Below are 24,133 nucleotides of genomic sequence, written 5' to 3'. Positions count from 1 at the left end.
ATTCTCTCCACATAGTGCTGTAGCTGTAAGGGAAATTGGTTAAGCTAACCAGACAATAGACCAACTGCCTGATAAATTGTTGTTCTAATGAATCTGACTATGCAATGGAAACTGTTAACACTCCTGTTTTTACTTTTATATTTAAATAAAAATGTAATTGTTCTTTCACAATTTCTCTGTCAGTTTGTTTTACATACTTGATTACATTTCTAAAGATTAATCTATTTTCTTCACCTGTTATTCTTAATGGCTGTTTTTTTTCTAATGCTTTATTATATCTTCGTAATGGCCATCAGACATTTTTATCCAAACCATCTCAGCAGATGCTTGCTTGCTCTGTGAGCTCCACAAACTGGTAAATAAAAAAACCTACCATGGATATTCACCATGTACACTACATGACCAAAAGTATGTGGACACCTGCTTGTCGAACATCTCATTACAAAATCATGGGCATTAATATGGAGTTGGTCCCCCCCCTTTGCGGCTATAACAGCCTCCACTCTTCTGGGATGGCTTTCCACTAGATGTTGGAACATTGCTGCGGGGACTTGCTTCCATTGAGCCAGGAACATTAGTGAGGTCGGGCACTGATGTTTGGCGATTAGGACTGGCTCACAGTCGGCATTCCAATTCATCCCAAAGGTGTTCGATGGGGTTGAGGTCAGGGCTCTGTGCAGGCTAGTCAAGTTCTTCCATACCGATCTCGACAAACCATTACTGTATGGACCTCGCTTTGTGCACGGGGCATTTTCATGCTGAAACGGGAAAGGGCATTCCCCAAACTGTTGCCACAAAATTGGAAGCACAGAATCGTCTAGAATGTCATTGTATGCTGTAGCGTTAAGATTTCCCTTCACTGGAACTAAGGGGCTGAGCCCTAACCATGAAAAACAGCCCCAGACCATTATTCCTCCTCCACCAAACTTTACAGTTGGCACTATGCATTCGGCCAGGTAGAGTTCTCCTGGCATCCGCCAAACCCAGATTCGTCCGTCAGACTGCCAGATGGTGAAGCTTGATTAACTACTCCAGAGTCCAATGGCGGAGAGTTTTACACCACTGCAGCCGACGCTTGGCATTGAGCATGGTGATCTTAGGCTTGTGTGCGGCTGCTCGGCCATGGGAAACAATTTCATGAAGCTCCCGACGAGCAGTTCTTGTGCTGATGTTGCTTCCAGAGGCAGTTTGGAACTCGGTAGTGAGTTGCAACCGAGGACAGACGATTTTTACGTGCATCAGCACTCTGCAGTCCCGTTCTTTGAGCTTGTGAGGCCTACCACGTCACAGTTGTTGCTCCTAGACATTTCCACTTCACAATAACAGCACTTACAGTTGACCGGGGCAGCTCTAGCAGGGCAGAAATTTAATGAACTGACTTGTTGGAAAGGTGGGATCCATTGATGGTGCCAGGTTGAAAGTTACTGAGCTCTTCAGTAAGGCCATTCTACTGTCAATGTTTGTCTATGGAGATTGCATGGCTGTGTTAAGTGTTGATTACTCATGGCAATTAAATGACCTTTGCTTATTGTTAGACCGTGCATAATGCATGCTGAATGCTGGTCCCATACTGGTAGCCTACCACAGCTGTGAAATATGATGTTTAAAAGACATAAGGTCCAAGTGATTGCATAAGAAATATCCTACAAAAACTTGCATCAAAGTAGGCTACAATCAATCAATTCAACGTGATGTCTACACTAGAGCAACTGACAACATGACAATATGTCACATTTACGATGGCATATAGCCTAAATATTGTGTTGTTGACAGGATGGGCATCTCGGTCAATTTCTCCTAGTTTCTCCCCTCCAGACAACAACATACACCTTTGAGTAGAGGCGCGTCAGTGACACAAGCACAGTCCAATAATTTGTCTGTCTGGATACGGACAGAGAGCGTGAGAGCTTGACGGGGCCCAATCAGCGCTTTTGTATTGCCTGCCAGTGCCGGGGACTGACTGGTTGTGAGGATTTACTGCAGCGCCCCAGGATCCCAAAACCAAATCCGAAGCGAGTGGAACCTGCTGGGTGAAGGCGAGTCAGGTGAGACCGAGGATTTAGCCGCGGCCTATCTAAACTGAAGTTTAACTAAAAACCTCAATGCCCGGATCATGGTTTTAGATGTGATAAGGTTCCAGACTTCAGTCCAACTGAAGTACTGGGACAATGTGAGATGAGTAGCGAAATAACGGTGACATACATAGTAGTTCTATTGGGTTAATAGTGATTCGTTTTGCCGTTATTTTTAGTTCCAAAATGTAGGTAATAAAAGAGGTCTACCTAAAACAGCAGATACAAACGTTGATAATGTTTCAAGGTTCCACATTTGTTTACATTGTAGCAATACAGCGCGCGTGGATCATATTGATACATATAGAGCAGAAATATGTTTATTGTTTAATCTCGAGTCCCTTGAGGTTAACCTAGATTGGTTGGTGGAAAAAATGCGTCTTCGTGGTGTGGTTATGAACAAAATGTTAATCTGAAACCGATGGTTGTAATTTGATTGTTGAAATATATTTATCAACGTTGCTACGATCGAGTTTCTGAATATGAAGGATATTTGTTGATCGAACTGGAGACAAATGGCATGAAGTGTTGTACATATGTCATACAATAAAATGAATTCAAAATGCATCAGCCATTTACGTAAGTGAAGACGTGTTCACCCTCTCAACTTGTTTCCTAGCCCTATGCAAATGGCCACCATGGTTGGCGATGACAAGTGCTGTTGAAGGAATCAGTGAATGCCTGTAGTGATACGAGGGGCAACCAGATGATCAGAGTTCTTATCAATTGACTTTAATGAAATTTTGTCTAGCTGGTGTCAACTTCGTTTTTTTCTTTGAGTTTTATGAACATTTCAGTGGCAGGTCAATGTATGTTTCAGTGACAAGTCAATTGATGTATTTTTGCATCAGAAATGTCACTTGTGAAAACCAATAGATAGGCAGATAATCTATTTTGTGTATGTAAGTGTTAATTTATTATCATTTTGTAATTGTTTTAAGTTATTCCAACTAGGGTTAGACTTTGACTTCACCTCTTTGGTTTTTGTGACCAACACAGACAGACAATGGTTCACAGTCAGTGCCACTTTTTCCAGGAATCCAATAGTAAATATTTTCCATCCTTGAGAACCACTTGTTCAAACTATCATGGCATTTACTAATGGAGGCCAAACAGAGACCTTACCACTCCTATTCAGTTGCACTGAATTATACTAAGATATAACGAACTGTAACAAACAGATAAAAAGCCAAAATCATTGATTTATGCCAAATTATGACAGTCATTTTCCTGATGATTTATTCCTATAAGAACTTGTCTAGTTGACCTTTGCAGGTGAGATGAAAGTTTGGAGAGTCCTCTGCCATACATTTTATTTTCGGAATAGAAATGCAGTAAAGGGATGGACAGCTGGTTGCTCTTCTGTCATTCTAGTCTCCATTTGTATATCTCCTGGCTGCAAATAAAAAATCTGTTGGGCTGTTTATCTCCAGAAGCAAATTGGACTGAAGTGTGCCATTAAAGGACCACAGTCTGGGTTGAACTGAAGTGGGACCCAAACTGGGAACTCTTTAGGGTTCATATACCTCACATCGTCATCACAACACAAACCCTGACATGAGTGGTTGGCAGACGATGTGTGGGTGAATGTAGGTTAGAAGCAGTGTGGATGGTTTGAAAAGCTTCCACAATACAAACTCCATAGAACTAATCTGAATTTTGCACACGCATGTGTGTGTGTACACGGATGTAGATATGCAGTTATACTTTTTATTCACTACATAGTACATCAGATGGTAGATTGTAGACTCCATGACAGAAAAACTCACCTACTCCTCAGAGGACCCCATGGTCTGCTGTGAGACTGCTATGTAAAGGTACCAGGTTGTTTTGTTTGGCATACATTTGAACCCATTGAGTCCCACCGTAATGCCGGCGCGTTTTGGACTTCTAACCCCCTTAAACCTAATTTGTTTGAGCTACAGACCATTAGTATGTGTGATTAACGGGGGCTGAGCTAGAGCGGTGTTTGTAAGACAAGGGTGGATCTCGAAGGTGCCAGGGAACAGATATTTTTACAAAAATGTCTGAATGTTTTGTACTACAAACTACTAAAAGCTATCTATGAAAAGGTGAGTGCCTCACGAACACTTACATGTAACACGTTTTGCTCAATGACGCTCACAAGCTACACAATAATCAAATCAAATCAAATCAAATTGTATTGGCCACATGCGCCGAATACAACAGGTGCAGACATTATAGTGAAATGCTTACTTACAGCCCTTAACCAACAGTGCATTTATTTTTAATAAAAAAGTAAAATAAAACAATAACAAAAAAAGTGTTGAGAAAAAAAGAGCAGAAGTAAAATAAAATAACAGTAGGGAGGCTATATATACAGGGGGGTACCGGTGCAGAGTCAATGTGCGGGGCCACCGGCTAGTTGAGGTAGTTGAAGTAATATGTACATGTGTGTAGAGTTAAAGTGGCTATGCATAAATAATTAACAGAGTAGCAGCAGCGTAAAAAGATGGGGTGGGGGGGCAGTGCAAATAGTCCGGGTAGCCATGATTAGCTGTTCAGGAGTCTTATGGCTTGGGGGTAGAAGCTGTTGAGAAGTCTTTTGGACCTAGACTTGGCACTCCGGTACCGCTTGCCGTGCGGTAGCAGAGAGAACAGTCTATGACTAGGGTGGCTGGAGTCTTTGACAATTTTGAGGGCCTTCCTCTGACACCGCCTGGTATAGAGGTCCTGGATGGCAGGAAGCTTGGCCCCAGTGATGTACTGGGCCGTACTACCCTCTGTAGTGCCTTGTGGTCGGAGGCCAAGCAGTTGCCATACCAGGCGGTGATGCAACCAGTCAGGATGCTCTCGATGGTGCAGCTGTAGAATTTTTTTGAGGATCTGAGGACCCCCAAAAAATTATACAGCTGCACCATCGAGAGCATCCTGACAATAATCATTACAAGATAAGGGGTTCTTCTAGATATAAGATCATAGGAAATCCCAGGACATACAGTAGTGTCTATAATACTGTAATAAGCTCACATAGTTGCTGTCACAAACTCCCAACTCCACACAGTTGTCACTGAGTAGCTGAATATTCATTTCCCAGTGAGCAAACAATTTCTGTACTTACAGCATTCATATACATTTATTTTAATCAGGTTTTTGCTTTGGCTGACCTATTTTTGTTGTTGTTGACATTTGTCAATAAAACTCACGAATGCAACTGTTTGTGGAATTGTTTTGTGTTGTACCTGAAAAGAAAACGGTAGGCCTAAAACACTTAATTGGCTTAATATAAGGGCTGGACATGCAGATAAATGAAAGTCAGATAAATGAAAAGCTGATTTTTACTGGGGTCTTGGGACTGATAGGGTTTAAGGGAAAATTCTGAGTCTCAGCATCATTCTGTTACTGTGGAATTGCACGTATTCATAATATGCATGTACATGTCTGTCTATCTTTGTCCTTTTCAAAATCCTCTTAACAAATCTTCTGTCTGGATCAATCATGCTTCATGTATCATTAGGACAAAGATATGGATGTCTTTCTGGGAAATTCAGCATCTCCACTGTACACAGAACACAGAACTCTGACATCTCTGCTCTATCCTCCTCTTCTTCTTGCTCCCTTTGTCCCTTGCTCCCTCCTTTGCTTAGGCAACCGCAGAAATTAAATTGATTAGTGGTGCGGTCTATAAATAGATAGGCCAGAGTTGCCATGGCAACCATGTGATGTGTTGTGTGATGAAGAACTGGGCATCCTAAGTGTTGTTGTAGTGTAGTGGGAGCAGGAGGATGGGTGTGGGTGTCGGTGTGTAGGTTCGTTTGTCTGGATTATATGATCTGACACTACAGGTGTGTGTATGATATCAGTCTAATGTTGAAGTGTGTGTGTTTTACATTTGCTTTGTGCTAGATTCATTTCGTGAGTAAATGGATTCATCCAAATGAATATATTCAGATTTTTTAAATGTAATGTTTCAGACTTTTTTGTCTAGGTGTCCAGCTACGCCTTGGTTTCCATGGACACTGTTTCCTAATCAGTCTCATGTCAGGAACCCTCTGTACCCTGGGATTGATCATGTGATAAACCCTATTGGTTGTAGACCACAACCCCTGATGCCATCACCGCCATGTCCTCTTATATTTTTCCCTTTCTTTTCAGTCAATACAGTTTTAATGAGGCTACAGTTATGAGATAGATAAACTTAAGGCCCTGTTAATTATTTGTGTCCTGTCCTAATTTCTCTCCTCCCCCCATAAACACACTGGAAATAGGAAGATGATGATCCTTCATTAGATATGATTGTGTTTGATTCCCTCCTAATAACCACAGTGACCCAGCATGAACCGCCTGTGTTCTTTATGAACGGATCATTACATGTTTTTATAGTAATAATGGTGATCTATAATAATGATAGGATTTTTAGATTAGCCTTATAGTCATTTCTAGGGATTCAGTCTGACAATGCATATTCAATTCAATTAATTACAACTTTATTTATCCCCTCAGGGGCAATTATGAAAGGCAAGTTAGTCACAAGTATCATAACACAACACATATAAAGGTAGCTAGTATTAATAGTACACAGACCAAATAATAAGTAAAAAATATCACCTTAGCAGAGGACAGAAACATTTGCATTTTTAAAGCTAATTTCCAGCAATTCTACACATTTTGCCATGGAGCTGAAATAAAATGTTGCAGTTTAAAGCCAGAGGTCATTTTTTTGCAGTTTTACGCTAATCTCTTGCAATTCTATGCATTTTTGCATGGCTAATGCTGTGTTCTTATGCTCAAACATAACTAAATCAATGGGGGCCTGATTACCTAGCATTTATTTTGTTGTATGTTCTCATTATAGGCTATTCTAAAAAAAATATATATAGGCCCATTATCTTTTCTACATACATTCTATTTGGTTTTAGTCATTTAAATTGACCCTGAAAGTTTTTTTCCATCCCGAAAATGTATTTGCAATGCACAAAAAATGTAATCCCGCGACCCACCTGGACCCCTGCCGCTACCCACAAGTGGGTCCCGGCCCACAGTTTGGGAACCACTGCTTGGGTATTATGTTGGAACAAACGGTAAAACCCTTAGCTCAGGGTTTTCCCACGTTGGGTCAGGACTCATGGGTGGGTTCATGGCTGATTCCTTTCTTCCATTTGGTTGCACCTTGTTACCAATGTGTTGTCAAATGTGGGGTGATCATCAGTACTTCATTATTTGCATACAACCCATGCTCTCTCATTGACAGGTTAGGCTGAGATTGGTGGGTTTCTAAAGCTGCTTCTGCACTGACTTCTGCTAGTACCAAGCAACAATAAGGTTAAAGAAGTAAATCACATCTCTGTTTGTAATCTACTCCCTACCACATACATGCACATACTTGGTCCCTACGTAAACCAAAGCCCTTGGGACAATTTTTCTGACTGTACGACATAAGCCCTTATTCGTCACTTCCCCCCTCGGGGTCTTGCAAACACAACTATGCAGCATATTTTTACGATAAAAAAGTTTTATTTTCTCCCCAGTGTTTTTTGAGGGATGGATGGAGGGAAGTGGAGTCAGGACAGGGAAGAAAGTGTTTATACGGGTGCTTTGTTGGCATCGCACAACTGTAGGAAAATGGAGGAGGGGTGGGGGTTGAGGAACGGGAACAAAGGAGCCTTATGTTGGCATGGTCTCTGAAATCCCAGTGTGTGTGTGTGTGTGTGTGTGTGTTTGTGTGTGGGTGCGCCTGTGTGTGCGTCTTCTCGCGGGGCTGGGTATGGCTGAAGAATGCTGTACATATCTTTATCTGTTACTGTGTTGAAGTCTTCTATCGTATAGCTCTCTTCTACAGGATATAGGCTACAGTGACTATGATATATACTGTATCGTAGCAGTCTTTGTCCATTGTCCCTGTAGGATTGTTTTATTTTAATGCCAATATGATCATTGTAAAAAAGGACAGTAAGACAGCATTGTGTATATCACTGCATCTTTTAACCGAGGGTGCTGGTCCCAGTATAATTTTTTTTTGTCCAACCTCTAGGTCACATCAACAGTAGCTTACCTTTGCAGGATAATGATTATGTACCTTCGGGGAATGTTAGTGTGTATGTCTGACTGTCTGTCTCTCTGTCTGTCTGTATGTGTGCTGTTTAAGTGTGTGTGTGTGCGTATGCTGATCACCCCCTCTCGTTTACCATCCTTCCATCTTAGCACCCCCTTTTTCTTCCTCCTCTCTTCCTCTCGCGGTATGGAGGCGTCTGACTTGTGTTGTTTGGCAGCGGGCCCAGAGTGTCGTGTGTGTGCATGTGTGCGCGCATGTGTGTCGATGCGTGTTGGGGTTGGGCGCTGTGGGAGGAGACTGGTGAGAGAGGGAGAGAGAGACGGTGGTTTGTTGCAGCTGAGGGAAACAGTCATCACATTATATAAGGAGCAATAGGGACAGAGAAATGGGGGACAAGAGGTGCTGGGTAAGGATGGTCACATGTACACACACAGACACAAAAACACACACACCACAAGACAATTCTGATTGGCTTGTTAGCCAGGTTTGGTTTTACTTGCCCTTTCTCACTTTTCTGCCTGCTCCCCATCTCTCTCGCTCTTGCTCTCTCTCTCTCTCTGTCTCTCCACAGTTTTCTATGTGGGTTACCACTTCCTTTTTCCTTTTGTAAAGGAAGTGGTAACTTCCATGTCTCATGATGACTGTCTGGACCTGGAGAGTGAGAGTAGTAAACATATATTTAAAAAAATGAAGAAAATGCTGCATTATGAAACCATACTGTTTCCTTGTATTTGAGTTTGTTTGTGTGTGTGTGTGTGTGTGTGTGTGTGTGTGTGTGTGTGTGTGTGTGTGTGTACACAAGAGTGCTACCATTTCTACCTAGCAAGGCATTATGCTCTAATTATAACCAGTCCACCATCCTAGTCCCCTGACAATCCCTCCCCCCACTACCCCCCTCTTCCTGGCCAATCCTCATCACTCTCCAACTTCTTCAAGCATATTATTGGTCGAAGTTGCAGGGCAAACTAACTCCCAGCGGCACAACCTACATTGCCTGCCTGTGTATCCTCAACCAACCCTCCTATGATTCAAGTGTGTCAAATACAATCGGATTTACAGTAACACACACACACACACACACACACACAGGGTACAGTACACATCCATATAGATACATAAAGCCCTCAAGCATGTTCTGTCATGGGTACATATCACATTACATTCCCCTTCATTCAACTCAGACTGGAGAGGTCAGGAAGGAAAAAGTGTGGGTGTGCGTGCGTGCACGTGCCTCTTTCTGTACCTGCAGCCATGTTAATGGACCACAAGTATTTCTCCTATTGTTTTCTGTTGGCTTTGATGGAAATATGAACTTTTAGGGTGGAAGTATGAACAATGATCATTGGAGTTGTAACACAGTTGTTACACATGCTTTACTCTTAATTCAATAGGATAGCTGTGTGCTGTACTGTGTTAGCCTGCTGCTAGTCTAAGGTTGTGGGACAGGGGTAATGACAGCTAACTGTTAGCGCTGTCTGAGGTGGCAAAACAAACAATATGGTGGGAGAGCAGCAGACATGTCAGCTATGCTTCTCTGTTGGAGACTAGTAGAGGCACTTAAGGCACTTTTTGGGGGCAATATTGCTGAGCAATGTTGCCAGCAATGGTTGCTGCAAAAATGTCCCAATGAAAATGAGCAAATTAATTTTTTATAAGCTGGGGAATTTTGATCAGTCGAAAGCGTTCCACAGGGATGCTGGCTCCTGTTGACTCCAATGCTACCCACAGTTGTGTCAAGTTGGCTGGATGTCCTTTGGGTGGAGGACCATTCTTGATACACATGGGAAACTGTTGAGCATGAAAAACCCAGCAGCGTTGCAGTTCTTGGCACACTCAAACCGGTGCACCTGGCACCTACCCCGTTCAAAGGCACTTAAATATGTTGTCTTGCCCATTCACCCTCTGAATGGCACACATATACAATCCATGTCTCAATTGTCTCAAGGCTTAAAAATCCTTATTTAAGCTATCTTTTCCCCTTCATCTACACTGATTGAAGTGGATGTAACAGGTGACATCAAAAAGGGATCATAGCTTTCACCTGGATTCACCTGGTCAGTCTATGTAATGTTTTGTACACTCAGTGTACATACTGTGTTCAGTTTGTCATGTTAAACTGACGAAAACGTCCACGCTGGGGTGCATGCTAATCGTGATTAGCATACTAACCGAAACCAATGCTAAGTCAATTGGACAAACAGGCTAATTCGCAAGCTAGCTAGCCATGTAGATTTTACATTTAGTTTTTAGTTTTGGATTGTTTTTTTGTATGTTAAACTAGCTGGCTAGCTTGATGAATACCATTTACACTTGCTAGCTTAGAATTGTGAAACAAAACGTTGTCTAAATCTAGTTATCCTAATGTATGCATTGCCATTGTTGACTTGACTGGCAGTAGGTTGAGTTCTTTGTTGCTTGTTTGTTAGCTGACAAATTCCAGTACGGATGTGTCAGTCAACAGGCAACAAAAAGCTATAGGAGATGAGTAAATAAATGGGGAAATTGAGGTTTTATTCATGGCCATGTTGCTCAATGCTCATAATTGCTCCAGTGTCGCATACCCGACTCCATTGCCACTAACATTGCTCTGCAATATTGCCTCAAAAACTTGCTAGTGTATCATCAGCTCAAGTATGCCAATGTACGTACTAATGAAGATATTTTCTTTCTTTGCTTGAGTCACGCATTTCAAGATATGTCATAATCATGTTGCTCTTTTGATCTTTAGAAATTATTTTGTTTTATGTTAGGAAAAATAATCACGGCTAACTTAGAGATGTTTCTACGTACTCCCCTCATCCCTGTCTCTCTCTCTCTTTTTTTCATCCATCCAGTCCAGTATGGAGCGACTGAATGAGGAGGCGGTGCGGCTGAGCCTGCTGAAGCGAGGCTTGGACTCCTCCTCGCCTGCAGGCAGTGCCACTAGCAGTGAGCGAGACGAGCTGCTCTCCAAACGCATCAAGATGGAGGGCCACCAGGCCATGGAGCGCCTCAAGATGCTGGCCTATCTGAAACGCAAAGACCTCGCCGGCATGGAGGGGGGAGGGTTGGGAGGGGTCTCAGGAGGCGGGGGTGGTGAGGTCAAGGGTCATGGGTCTTCAGGGGGAGGGGCCTATGAGGAGAAGACCAATGGGAGCCTCCGTGGTCAAGTTGTGGGAGCCCATGGCATGGTGGGAAAGAGCGGGAAGGAGAACATGGGCGAGGAGCCGGTGGATTTCAGCGCCCGGAGAGGGTGAGGGGAGGAGGAGAGAGGAGAGAGGGGGAGTTCAAGAGGATAGGAGGGGAAAATAGAAATCCTTCTTACAATTAAGAATCAGTCAGTCAGAATTGAAAGTGTGTGTGTTCCTCCACAGTGACGTGGACAGGGAGCGACACACACCCTCCCCTGATGTGATCGTCCTGTCAGACAATGAGGCGTCCAGTCCAAGAGGGCCCAGCCAAGGGGAGGAACGCCTGAGGGCAGCGAACCTGGAGATGTATAAGGTGTGTGTGTTTGTGTGTGTGTGTTACAGCACATACAGTGGGGAGAACAAGTATTTGATACACTGCCGATTTTCCTACTTACAAAGCATGTAGAGGTCTGTAATGTTTATCATAGGTACACTTCAACTGTGAGAGACGGAATCTAAAACAAAAATCCAGAAAATCACATTGTATGATTTTTAAGTAATTAATTTGCATTTTATTGCATGACATAAGTATTTGATCACCTACCAACCAGTAAGAATTCCGGCTCTCACAGACCTGTTAGTTTTTCTTTAAGAAGCCCTCCTGTTCTCCACTCATTACCTGTATTAACTGCACCTGTTTGAACTCGTTACCTGTATAAAAGACACTTGTCCACACACTCAATCAAACAGACTCCAACCTCTCCACAATGGCCAAGACCAGAGAGCTGTATAAAGACATCAGGGATAAAATTGTAGATCTGCACAAGGCTGGGTTGGGCTACAGGACAATAGGCAAGCAGCTTGGTGAGAAGGCAACAACTGTTGGCGCAATTATTAGAAAATGGAAGAAGTTCAAGATGACGGTCAATCACCCTCGGTCTGGGGCTCCATGCAAGATCTCACCTCGTGGGGCATCAATGATCATGAGGAAGGTGAGGGATCATCCCAGAACTACACGGCAGGACCTGGTCAATGACCTGAAGAGAGCTGGGACCACAGTCTCAAAGAAAACCATTAGTAACACACTACGCTGTCATGGATTAAAATCCTGCAGCGCACGCAAGGTCCCCCTGCTCAAGCCAGCGCATGTCCAGACCCATCTGAAGTTTGCCAATGACCATCTGGATGATCCAGAGGAGGAATGGGAGAAGGTCATGTGGTCTGATGAGACAAAAATAGCTTTTTGGTCTAAACTCCACTCGCCGTGTTTGGAGGAAGAAGAAGGATGAGTACAACCCCAAGAACACCATCCCAACCGTGAAGCATGGAGGTGGAAACATCATTCTTTGGGGATGCTTTTCTGCAAAGGGGACAGGACGACTGCACCGTATTGAGGGGAGGATGGATAGGGCCATGTATCGTGAGATCTTGGCCAACAACCTCCTTCCCTCAGTAAGAGCATTGAAGATGGGTCGTGGCTGGGTCTTCCAGCATGACAACGACCCGAAACACACAGCCAGGGCAACTAAGGAGTGGCTCCGTAAGAAGCATCTCAAGGTCCTGGAGTGGCCTAGCCAGTCTCCAGACCTGAACCCAATAGAAAATCTTTGGAGGGAGCTGAATGTCCGTATTGCCCAGCGACAGCCCCGAAACCTGAAGGATCTGGAGAAGGTCTGTATGGAGGAGTGGGCCAAAATCCCTGCTGCAGTGTGTGCAAACCTGGTCAAGACCTACAGGAAACGTATGATCTCTGTAATTGCAAACAAAGGTTTCTGTACCAAATATTAAGTTCTGCTTTTCTGATGTATCATACAAAAATCATACAATGTGATTTTCTGGATTTTTGTTTTAGATTCCGTCTCTCACAGTTGAAGTGTACCTATGATAAAAATTACAGACCTCTACATGCTTTGTAAGTAGGAAAACCTGCAAAATCGGCAGTGTATCAAATACTTGTTCTCCCCACTGTATAAGCGCAGTCTATTTGTGTCTTTTTGTGTGTATGAGTGTTAGAATAGTGCATAGTTGTATAGTAATACATTAATTAATTTTAAAACACACATTGTGGACCACTTAGATAGTTTTGAGACACTGTAGGCAATCATAGTAGGCAAACAGTACAGATATTAATTTGGTATCAGCTATAATACATGATATAATCTATACATCATTGGTATCAGCTGTAATACATCATCTATACACATGTAATCAAAAACCAAGTACAATATATAAAAGGACACGTTTTATAGTTGTATAGGTGTGTATGGAGAGGAAAGGCAGAAGTGGGTACAGTATGTGTGCTCATTTGTTTCTATGTGTGTGCTTCAGGGTAAGACAGGGGAGGAGAGGCAGAAGATGATCAGGGCTCTGAGAGAGGAGCTGAGGCTGGAGGAGGCCAGGCTGGTGCTGCTGAAGAAGCTGAGGCAGAGCCAGATGCAGAAGGAGAACCTGGTGCAGAAGGTCAGTCAGTAACCCACCCAACGCTGTCCCATCCATCCTCTATACTCATCTGCTTCAGTCAGTCATTTAGACATTTATTCAGTCATCCACTCGCTCATCCCTCTGTCATCCCTCTGTCATCCACTGCTCACTCTGTAGTTCCCACTACACTCTCTCAGCCACCGCACTCATCCCTCTCACTCTCTCAGCCACCGCACTCATCCCTCTCACTCTCTCAGCCACCGCACTCATCCCTCTCTCACTCTCTCAGCCACCACACTCATCCCTCTCACTCTCTCAGCCACCGCACTCATCCCTCTCACTCTCTCAGCCACCACACTCATCCCTCTCACTCTCTCAGCCACCGCACTCATCCCTCTCACTCTCTCAGCCACCGCACTCATCCCTCTCACTCTCTCAGCCACCGCACTCATCCCTCTCTCACTCTCTCAGCCACCGCACTCATCCCTCTCACTCTCTCAGCCACCGCACTCATCCCTCTCACTCTCTCAGCCACCGCACTCATCCCTCTCTCACTCTCTCAGCCACCGCACTCATCCCTCTCACTCTCTCAGCCACCGCACTCATCCCTCTCTCACTCTCTCAGCCACCACACTCATCCCTCTCACTCTCTCAGCCACCACACTCATCCCTCTCACTCTCTCAGCCACCGCACTCATCCCTCTCTCACTCTCTCAGCCACCGCACTCATCCCTCTCACTCTCTCAGCCACCGCACTCATCCCTCTCTCACTCTCTCAGCCACCGCACTCATCCCTCTCTCACTCTCTCAGCCACCGCACTCATCAGTCTCTCACTTGCTCATCCTCTGCACTCATCCTTTTCTCACTCACTTACTGCTTATGCACTTTACACTTGGGGGAATTGGCCTATATGGATAGGGCTCTAACAGAAACAATACGAGAAGCACATGCATAACCACTGTAGCAATTGAAAGGCAACACTTTGGAGATTATGGGGAAACAAACAGTTCTCCTGACACAAGAATCCAGATATTACACTGTTCATTTTATGTGCATTTTACATATGTTGTACTTTCCGCAGCATTTGTTGATAAAGAAATCTGGAAATACTCTGGATACATTCAGTAACACAATAAGAATATCCATGCAAAATTTGGGGTAGATGCAATATAAGACAAAACAATTTCAAGGGTTTGAGGGAGAGGTCAAACTGGTGTCTCCAAATTGCTACACACCTCACCAACGTGTGCACAGTTCCTAAGTAATTTAAAAACACTTTTATGAGTCAAGGAAAGAGCCTTCAGCTATTAGATTATATTTTGAGCTCTCCTAGCTGTACTGTTAAGGAACTGAAGCAAGCGCCCTTGTGTTTTTTTTGTTTGGAACGCAGCCCTGCATCCCCACCATCATGCAATTACTGTTGTTAATGCGATCCAAAAACGGTCCATTACAAATTGCAATCAGGGTCAGGTGTGCATATTTGAAAGCATATTATATTTCCAACATGAGTTGGGAAATTAAATAATATGATTTTAGTGTTAGGCTTTCACAAGGCACTTCAGAAGAACAGATAGTAATTTTGGTGTGCATGAAATGGAGCCATGGGTGCATTCAGGTGCTAATTCACGGCTAATTTTCTTCACAATACGGCGAACATAGGCTCATTCTGTTCAGAACAACAACCCAGGGTATGACGCCATGTCATCCTCGTAACTGTACATCAAACATAGCGATCATTAATGCCAAAGCAACCCAATTGGAAAGAAGGATGGGGGCATCTTCTTGTTGCAGGTGGTGCTCCCACTTAGAACATCTGTCAGTTGATTCCCATATACTGCTGTAAAACGGATTCCCAGAGCTCTGATGGAATGTATAGTATGTTACTATACTGCTTTCCAATTTATGCGCATATCAGTGACCAAATTTGCTATTTTCACCCTGTATACAGTATTGGGTGTGAAGGGCTACCTAGAAGTTGCTTTGGATAAAAGTGTCTGGTAAATAACCTTACTATATTAGTATTATTCTGTGTTTGACCCCTCTATCACCTCTACCCCTCTGCCCTCCTCAGGTCCCTGTGGTCCAGAACACAGCGTCTGCCCTCCAGAGTGGTGCCATCCACGGTGCTCAGAGCATGAGCAAGATGTCTGGCCGCCCTGGCCACCACACCCCAGAGCCCCAGAACCATCGCACTGCACAGGTGGGCTACAGCACTACACAGGTGGGCTACAGCACTACACAGGTGGGCTACAGCACTACACAGGTGGGCTACAGCACTGGTTCTCTTAGGGTTCCCTTTGTGCCTTGAGTCGGTCACAATGCAAGTTGGGCAGGCACAAGGAAGCCAAAGAGGGGTGTTGGGGGATGGGATTGAACAGTAATTATTTTATTTTGCATGAGAACCATCCCACAATAAAGCAGAGGTCTCCTGTTTCAATAATAGCACAGTGACGCCATCTCGTGGTATGAAGTGGCATTACCCTCTTAAATAATCTCTGGTGAATATGAGCAGGAAAATGACATGACACTGAAAACCGACTAACACCACCACCCATGTCTTACTTATAATCTTCTTCTCCTCCTCTTCCTCCTTCTTCTCCTCCTCTTTCCTCCCCCAGGGTCACTCAGTGATCAGGTCAGCCACCAACAGCTCCATGTCTCAGATGATGATGTCACAGAGCAGGGTGATAGCGCCCAACCCTGCCCAGCTGCAGGGCCAGAGGCTGACACAGCAGAAGCAGGGTGGCATGCGCTCCTCAACTGGCAGCTCTAACAACGCCGTTAGCTACCAGCAGGTAAACCCCAATGTCATCTCTGTTATTGGTCATAATCATCATCAGGGGCGGCAGGTAGCTTAGTGGTTAAGAGCGTTGTGCCAGTAACCGAAAGGTCACTGGTTCTAATCCCCGAGCCGACTAGGTGAAAAATATGTCGATGTGCCCTTCAGCAAGGCACTTAACCCTAATAAGAGCGTCTGCTAAATGACTAAAATGTAAATGTAATAAAGCAGTGAAAAAAATAAAATAAGAGTACAGATTATTGAATGGGATAATGCAAACTTTTTTGAGAGATAATTAGAAAATACTATTTTATTGATTAAATTGTATTTATTGGTTCTCTTAAACTAAAGGGATAGTTTACCCAAATGACAAAATCACAAATTGGTTTCCTTAATCTGTAAGCAGTCTATGGACAGGGTATGTCCATAAAAAAAGTGCTGAAAAAGTTTGAATACCGCTGTCATAGAGGTTCAAAATCAGTTGTTTCCACTCAGATGCCAGGTTTTGAGGGTTTTTACATCATTTTTAGCAGATAAATGTAGCTGTCATGCCATCAGACTTAAACTTAAAAACACTGTTCTGAATGACGGGTATGGTTCTCTGTGTGTACTTACAGTCTTCCACCCAGCAGGTGGCAGCTTCTCTGCGCTCTGGCTCCTCCTCCTCCTCGGCCATCTACATGAACCTGACCCACATGCAGGCGGCCGGAGCCGCGGGAGGGGTCAGTGGGGTGTCGGGGGTGGGTGCGGTCAGCCCCTCAGCCACACACAGCCCAGGGGGGACATCGGTGGGCTCCTCCATGGCAGACACAGCCAGCAGCCAGGCGGCCGCCAAGCTGGCCCTGAGGAAGCAGCTGGAGAAAACCCTGCTGGAGATCCCGCCTCCCAAGCCGCCGGCGCCACTCCTCCACTTCCTGCCGTCAGCGGCCAACAGCGAGTTTATCTACATGGTGGGCCTGGAGGAGGTTGTGCAGAGTGTCATTGACAGTCAGGGTGAGGGACGGAACTGGAACCCTTTTGCTGATGCCTAGCTAGCCATTAGTCCTGCACACAACCATCAAACCAACAATGTTTTCAGATGAGTCGGTTTGGAATTGGGCCCCTCTCCCCTCACTGAACTCTTGTGGCTCTCTCTTTAGGTAAACTGCGTTTGCCCTCCTCCATGGAGCCCTTCTCGTGTGCCCAGTGCAAGACGGACTTCACCCCTCACTGGAAGCAGGAGAAGGGTGGGCGCATACTCTGCGAGACCTGTATGTCGTCCAATCAGAAGAAGGCACTGAAGGCCGAGCACACCAATAGGCTGAAGAACGCCTTCGTCAAGGCTCTACAGCAGGAGCAGGTCAGCATTCCATTGGCTCCCCGTTGCTCTGTTCAGGCAACCATTGTTTATAGGGAAAGTGTGTGTGCGTGTGCGTGTGAATAACCATCTTTTACTAAATTTGTCACAGGAGATTGAGCAGAGAATCCAGTTGCAAGCCGCTCTTGCCACCAGTTCAGCTCAAACTGTTCCAAGCGTCAGTAAGGCTGAGTCTATGAGCAGACATCACACACACAGACAGGTATGTCACTGTCACCACTGTAATAAGTGTTACCTACTGCAATAGACAATCTGTCACCACCACTTTCACTAGCATTGTTCAGCAAAATTGATAAAAGGTCCAATTGTAACAGCTGCATAATGGATACTTGTAATTTTTTTAATCGATCAAATATTGACTGAATTATAGCTCATAAACCACATAAACCTCTCTCTTGTGCAATATTAAACCCCCTATTTATGAGATTTGGTTGTACATTTTCGGGAGTGACTTCCATTGCGGCTGAGTTACTGTGTAAACACTTCAAATTAATTAAATCTGAACTTTTAAAAACTTTACAAAAATTGACCACCCACTTGTGCAATGATCGCTTTCTCTTCTGTCTTTAATCCCTGTCTAAGGGTGGGGGTTGAAATAGATGCGTATCAAAAATCACATGTGCCATTGTTGACATTTTGATCTGGACTGGCATGTGTTTGAGCGGTCATTAAAACGCGATCGCAAAATCAATTGGAAAGTGTATTTACAAGCAAGGGTTGGAATGTGCATTGCTTTTATGTGGTTCTCTGTAGCTCAGTTGGTAGAGCATGGTGCTTGCTATGCCAGGATAGTGGGTTCGATTCCTGGCACCACCCATACTTAAAATGTATGCATGCATGATTGTAAGTCGCTTTGGATAAAAGTATCTCCTAATTGGCATATATTATTTTGAAATAAATCCATCCAGCGACAAATGTGTGACAAGAGAATTTACACCCCACAAAAACAGGCGTAAAATGGCTGCAAAAAGGGGAATCCTGAGATGGGTGGGGAATGCACGTTACTACTTTCACATTTCCCCAACCGTCATCACACCCCCTTTAGTTGTTGAGGATGTCCCGTGCGGACAGATGGACTCTCCATCTGATGTGTGTTTGTGTGTGTGTGTGTGTGTGTGTGTGTGTGTGTGTCCTCCAGGCGCCTCAGCCCCAGGTGACCCAGTCCCAGGCCTCCCTCCAACGGGGTCTGTCCGGCTCGGCCCGAGGCGTCCTGTCCAACTTTGCCCAGGCCTCCCAGCTCTCGGTGGCCAGCAGCCTGCTGGGCATGACTGGAAAGCGCAGTGGACAGCAGGGCACTAGTGGGCACAGCCGGGCACAGCAACAGCAGCAGCAGCAGCAACAGCAGCAACAGCATCACGACAACCGCCGCCAGCTCTACAGCATTCCTGGTGAGTAGACAGACCAGTGGTTGGGCTGGGGATGGGGCTGAGATAAGCCATACAACTGTATAGACCAGGGGTTGGGCTGGGGATGGGGCTGAGATCAGCCATACAACTGTATAGACCAGGGATTTGGCTGGGGATGGGGCTGAGATCAGCCATACAACTGTATAGACCAGGGATTTGGCTGGGGATGGGGCTGAGATCAGCCATACAACTGTATAGACCAGGGGTTGAGCTGGGGATAGGACTGAGATCAGCCATACAACTGTATAGACCAGGGGATGGGCTGGGGATGGGGCTGAGATCAGCCATACAACTGTATAGACCAGGGGTTGGGCTGGGGATGGGGCTGAGATCAGCCATACAACTGTATAGACCAGGGATTTGGCTGGGGATGGGGCTGAGATCAGCCATACAACTGTATAGACCAGGGGTTGAGCTGGGGATGGGACTGAGATCAGCCATACAACTGTATAGACCAGGGGATGGGCTGGGGATGGGGCTGAGATAAGCCATACAACTGTATAGACCAGGGGTTGGGCTGGGGATGGGGCTGAGATCAGCCATACAACTGTATAGACCAGGGATTTGGCTGGGGATGGGGCTGAGATCAGCCATACAACTGTATAGACAGAAGGCCTTTGTAACAGTCTCTCACTGCCTCCCTCCCTCTCCAGGGGTGAACATCGCCTACCTGAACCCAAGCAACGTGGGCGGCCACAAGGGGTCCAGCATGGCTGACCGCCAAAGGGAGTACCTGCTGGACATGATCCCGCCTCGCTCCATATCCCAGTCCATCAGCGGACAGAAATGAACCCCCCACCTCGACGCAATACCACAACCCTACCCCACACCACACTCCAACCCACATCGCATGCAGTGCCTGTTAGTGTGCCTACCAAACTAACCTGTATGAAGAACACAATCAACAAGTCAAAAGAGGCCACCAAACTCTGAAATGACTTTTCATTTGAACGTGATGCAAACCCTTTTTAATTCCTTGTTATTACTATCGTCATTAGTGCTATGGATGTTGTTACTACATTGCCGCTACCAGCTATGAGCGTGCCCATCTTTGTGGAGAACCCCTGTCTTTATATGCTTGTGGCAGTGTCCCGACTGTGGGGTGCCTTTTGGTTTGGAATTTTGCGCTTGTTTTTGAAGCAATATTTTGTCTAGCTTGAGCTTTCCTTACCAGACTCAAGTCTTTGTTATGTCTGGAATTACCAAGCTATCTTTTTGAGAACTACACCACTCTCCAATCCCTGCTCTTTCCCTGATTTCTGATTTCAACCATCACCCTGTTTTTCCACATTTGGTTGTGAAATGTTGGAAGAGAAATGATGCCAGACCGGCCAAACCTTTGTTTTAAAAAGGTGATTGTGATGGTTTAACTTTGACCTGAATTTCTAAAGCCTTTGAGCTTGAGCTTTCTTCAAAGATTTGTGGGGATAAAAGAGGATGTTTGAGACCCTGGAGTTGTCTGAAGCAATGCTTCTCTAACTGTCTGTTGAAACAAGGGTGGATACATATCTCACAGAGAGAGACAGCCCAACGCACCATCTGGACTTGGATTGGATGCACCGCTGAAAAACGACTACTCCCATTGGACATGAAGGCATAGAAACTGAACCTATAGCAGAGTTGCCCTGTATCCTTTCACCTTTTCATTTGCGGCAGCTGAGGAGTTAGTATCCTAAAGTATATATAATTGATGGGGTATTGATTGGAGAGATCATTTAGAGGGATTTGATTGGACGAGAGATAATGTGAACATACTTAATTGGCTGAGAGATCAGGTGAATAAAGTTTGTACTTAATTGGAGAGGATACAGGTATTGGATTGGGGATCATCACTAGACTCAATATTGAAGGGGTTTCCCATAGCTTTGTACTTATTTAGGAGTGGGAATGGGGGGGAAGAGGCACGGGTTGATCCCTCTCTCCCCTCTTTTCATTTCTTAGCTAATAGGATTTGCTGTTATTCACTCTACCCTGACATACAAAGTTATGGATTCCGTTTAGATAAAATGTTCAGACTATTTCAACTTTCTAATGTCTACATTATTCCTCATGATGTCTGTGAGGCATTTGAAAACTGAGAGTGGCTAGCTGGCTATTAGCTTTAAGCCTGCTTTAAGCTATTTAGATGTTTGGTGTCTTCTGAAGTGTTTGCGTATCTGAAAGGTACTTTACACAGGAGACAATAAATAAATACAGTATGACAAATACAACTTGAATATTTACATAAATCAAACAGTTATATAGAAAGAGACATTTACAGGATTGACATAATGTGTTATGGCAATGCACAGGACTGTACATGCAGAGCACTTAGCTACAGAGAGTAAGAATATTGTTTCTGTCCACCAGGAATCCAGGGTGAATTGATTGATTACTATTGAATTGATTATTGTTCCATCTCATGATAATTGTGGCTCTATTTCAGCAATGCAAGATGTTGAATTATTTCAGGATTACATTTGGAAGTAACAAATACTGGTGCACCCATGTTAAAGCTGCAGGCAATATTAATTCCAATTTCATTTTCTTGCAAGCAGGAGTTGCCGGGTTATTGACCCTTATTCCCTGCAGTTTTACTCCTCGCCCTTTTTGATAAACTTCAAAAGCAGGTGCAATATTTTGAGACACAGGGAAGATGATAAAGTTCATTATTTGTGCTGAATGTTACTATTTTATCCATTTAGTATCCCCGACTACAGTTAGGTAGCATTACTCCCATATACAGTAGTATAAGCATTATTATTATTTTACCCAGATGGAACAGATGTTGTGTTGGCCGTGTTCAGTAAGCACCAAACTGGAGAAAATGTTTTAAACAGAGGTAGTACTACCTGCACTTGTTCTATAGGGGCATTCATTTCTGTTGTCTGTTTGAAAACCTTTCCTACTGTTTGTGCCTAATGAACACGACCCAGGGTTTGCTGTAGTCTAATAGCACAGAACACTCCACAGCTAGATCACTGTTTGGGATGGACGACAGTGACGCTTGGGTGATAGTTATCTTTGTCCTCTTTGTTGTATGTATGCGTTATAGACTTACTTCATCATCAATCTTTCTCTCTTTCTCGAACTATGCCAGATGCACCATTGAACATTTTTGTTTTGAAGAAAGTAAAGAAAAACACAGGAAAAATATCATTTTCAAATGTAATTTTTGTAAGGTTTCAAACATATAAAAAACTACATTTTGCTGACCTGTCAATTCAATTTCATTTCTGACAAAAAATAAAAATGTAAATGGGGAAAAATAAAAATCAAGAAATATAATTAACTAAAGAAATTGAAAATGTCAGGTAATATTATCTTGAACGGCTGTAATAATAATGATCTATTTATTGTACATATGCGTTCCTCCTTTGTGGAATAAGACACATTGAATTCAAGGTGGGTATACATTGTATAGAAAAACTAACAAAAAGCCATGGATATTGTGAAGCTTGTCATTTTGTTGAATGATCACTGTGTATTCCTGTTCCACAAATGTGCAAAGATGTGTGGGGTTTTTCTATTTACTATCAAAAGCATTCTCAACTTTCTATATCTTGTTTTCTAGTACTTAGAGGCAGTAGGATCATCTTTTATGGCGAGTTGTTTGATCTATCCCAGGACCACTTTGTATGAAGTCCTCCGCTGTTATTACATGCTTTACTTTCAGCAGCATTGATGTTCAGTTAGCGATTAGTTAATATTATTATCATTATTGTACACTTTAAAAAATGTATCCTCGTAAAAAATATTGTAAGGCTTGGCGTAGATCAGACAACTGGGATGGGACATTTCATTATCTTTTTTTTTCTCCTAGTATATATTTTCCAGATAAAGACAGTGCATGGTCCACATATAAGTAAGAAAGAGACTCATGAGATGAACTACCCGCTGTGTGTTTAAAATACAGTCATAATGGATAAGCTATGTGCTAACCTAGCCATGGTCATTAAGCAAGTCTTCAAATACACCTTTAAAAGATGAAGGAGTACTAGATGTTGTGTCAAACAGAGCTTGGAATACTCTCAACAACACAACGCAAATGGCTCAGAATGGCTTGCATCATATTCTGTCAATAAAGTTTAAGCGATGTTTTCAAGTATTTGATGTGGTCAAATGATGATATGGATCTATGTGGACCTTTATTATGTAATGGCAACATAAAGCATCTGAAAGAATACACTCATAGATATTTGAATAAATAAATGGATAAATGCAAGTGTTTTTTGTGCTGTGGCCGTGTGTGACAGACACATCTCCCCTTGCCTGTGTGTCAGGGTCATTATGGTTCTGACTAAAGGGAGTACAGCTACCACCAGAAGTGACTTTCGTAGCAGGTTAGGAGAATTAATGTGGCAGGTTGAGACTTAGGTTAAGGTTAGGAAAAGGGTTAGGGCTAGCTAAAATGCTCTCCTAACCTGCTATTAAAAGTCACTACCGTTCGTAGCTGTACTCCCTCTTGTCACAACTGGTCATTATGGTGATCGACATGATCTACATCACTTGTCTATAAACAAGAATTATACAATTGCATAAACCAAAAAAAGAAATGGAAAAGAGAACCCAAATGATTAGATTTTAGTCATTTAGCAGACGCTCTTATCCAGAGCGACTTACAGTTAGTGAGTGCATACATTTTTCATACTGGCCCCCTGTGGGAAACGAACCAACAACCCTGGCGTTGCAAGTGCCATGCTCTACCAACTGAGCTAAAGGGGACCCTAAATGATGTCCTAATACTCTCCAGGACAGGCTGCTGTATATTTCATCCACCTCTCAAGCTCAATTTACCCCTACCTATACAGTGGGGAAAAAAGTATTTAGTCAGCCACCAATTGTGCAAGTTCTCCCACTTAAAAAGATGAGAGAGGCCTGTAATTTTCATCATAGGTACACGTCAACTATGACAGACAAAATGAGAAAACATTTTCCAGAAAATCACATTGTAGGATTTTTAATTAATTAATTTGCAAATTATGGTGGAAAATA

The 24,133-nt window shown here is 43.7% G+C and overlaps 1 protein-coding gene across 1 annotated transcript; it reads left to right on the top strand.

Moving 5' to 3' along the window:
* The first annotated feature begins 1,922 nt into the window (after window positions 1-1,922).
* Window positions 1,923-23,243, top strand: LOC311140350 (transcriptional repressor p66-beta-like). The gene is made up of 11 exons (XM_084175373.1): window positions 1,923-2,045; window positions 10,920-11,317; window positions 11,439-11,568; window positions 13,524-13,655; window positions 15,689-15,838; window positions 16,236-16,412; window positions 17,014-17,389; window positions 17,536-17,735; window positions 17,845-17,955; window positions 18,892-19,141; window positions 19,813-23,243. The coding sequence occupies exons 2-11, from the start codon at window positions 10,926-10,928 to the stop codon at window positions 19,947-19,949; spliced, it is 2,055 nt and encodes a 684-aa protein (XP_084031499.1). The 5' UTR covers window positions 1,923-2,045; window positions 10,920-10,925; the 3' UTR covers window positions 19,950-23,243.
* The last annotated feature ends 890 nt before the right edge of the window (window positions 23,244-24,133 follow it).

This window comes from Coregonus lavaretus (assembly GCF_964263955.1).
Source record: "Coregonus lavaretus genome assembly, chromosome: 13".
NCBI classification, from domain to species: domain Eukaryota; kingdom Metazoa; phylum Chordata; class Actinopteri; order Salmoniformes; family Salmonidae; genus Coregonus; species Coregonus lavaretus.
Note: the sequence above shows the minus strand (reverse complement) of the source record. Positions and strands in the feature narration are given on the sequence as shown.

Bases quoted from the DNA above. Each gene is read 5' to 3' on its own strand.
- LOC311140350 (XM_084175373.1), top strand. From the start codon at position 10,926: ATGGAGCGACTGAATGAGGAGGCGGTGCGGCTGAGCCTGCTGAAGCGA. The intron at 17,736-17,844 runs GTCAGCATTCCA...AATTTGTCACAG, and splicing joins AGGCTCTACAGCAGGAGCAG to GAGATTGAGCAGAGAATCCA. The intron at 17,956-18,891 runs GTATGTCACTGT...TGTGTCCTCCAG, and splicing joins GACATCACACACACAGACAG to GCGCCTCAGCCCCAGGTGAC.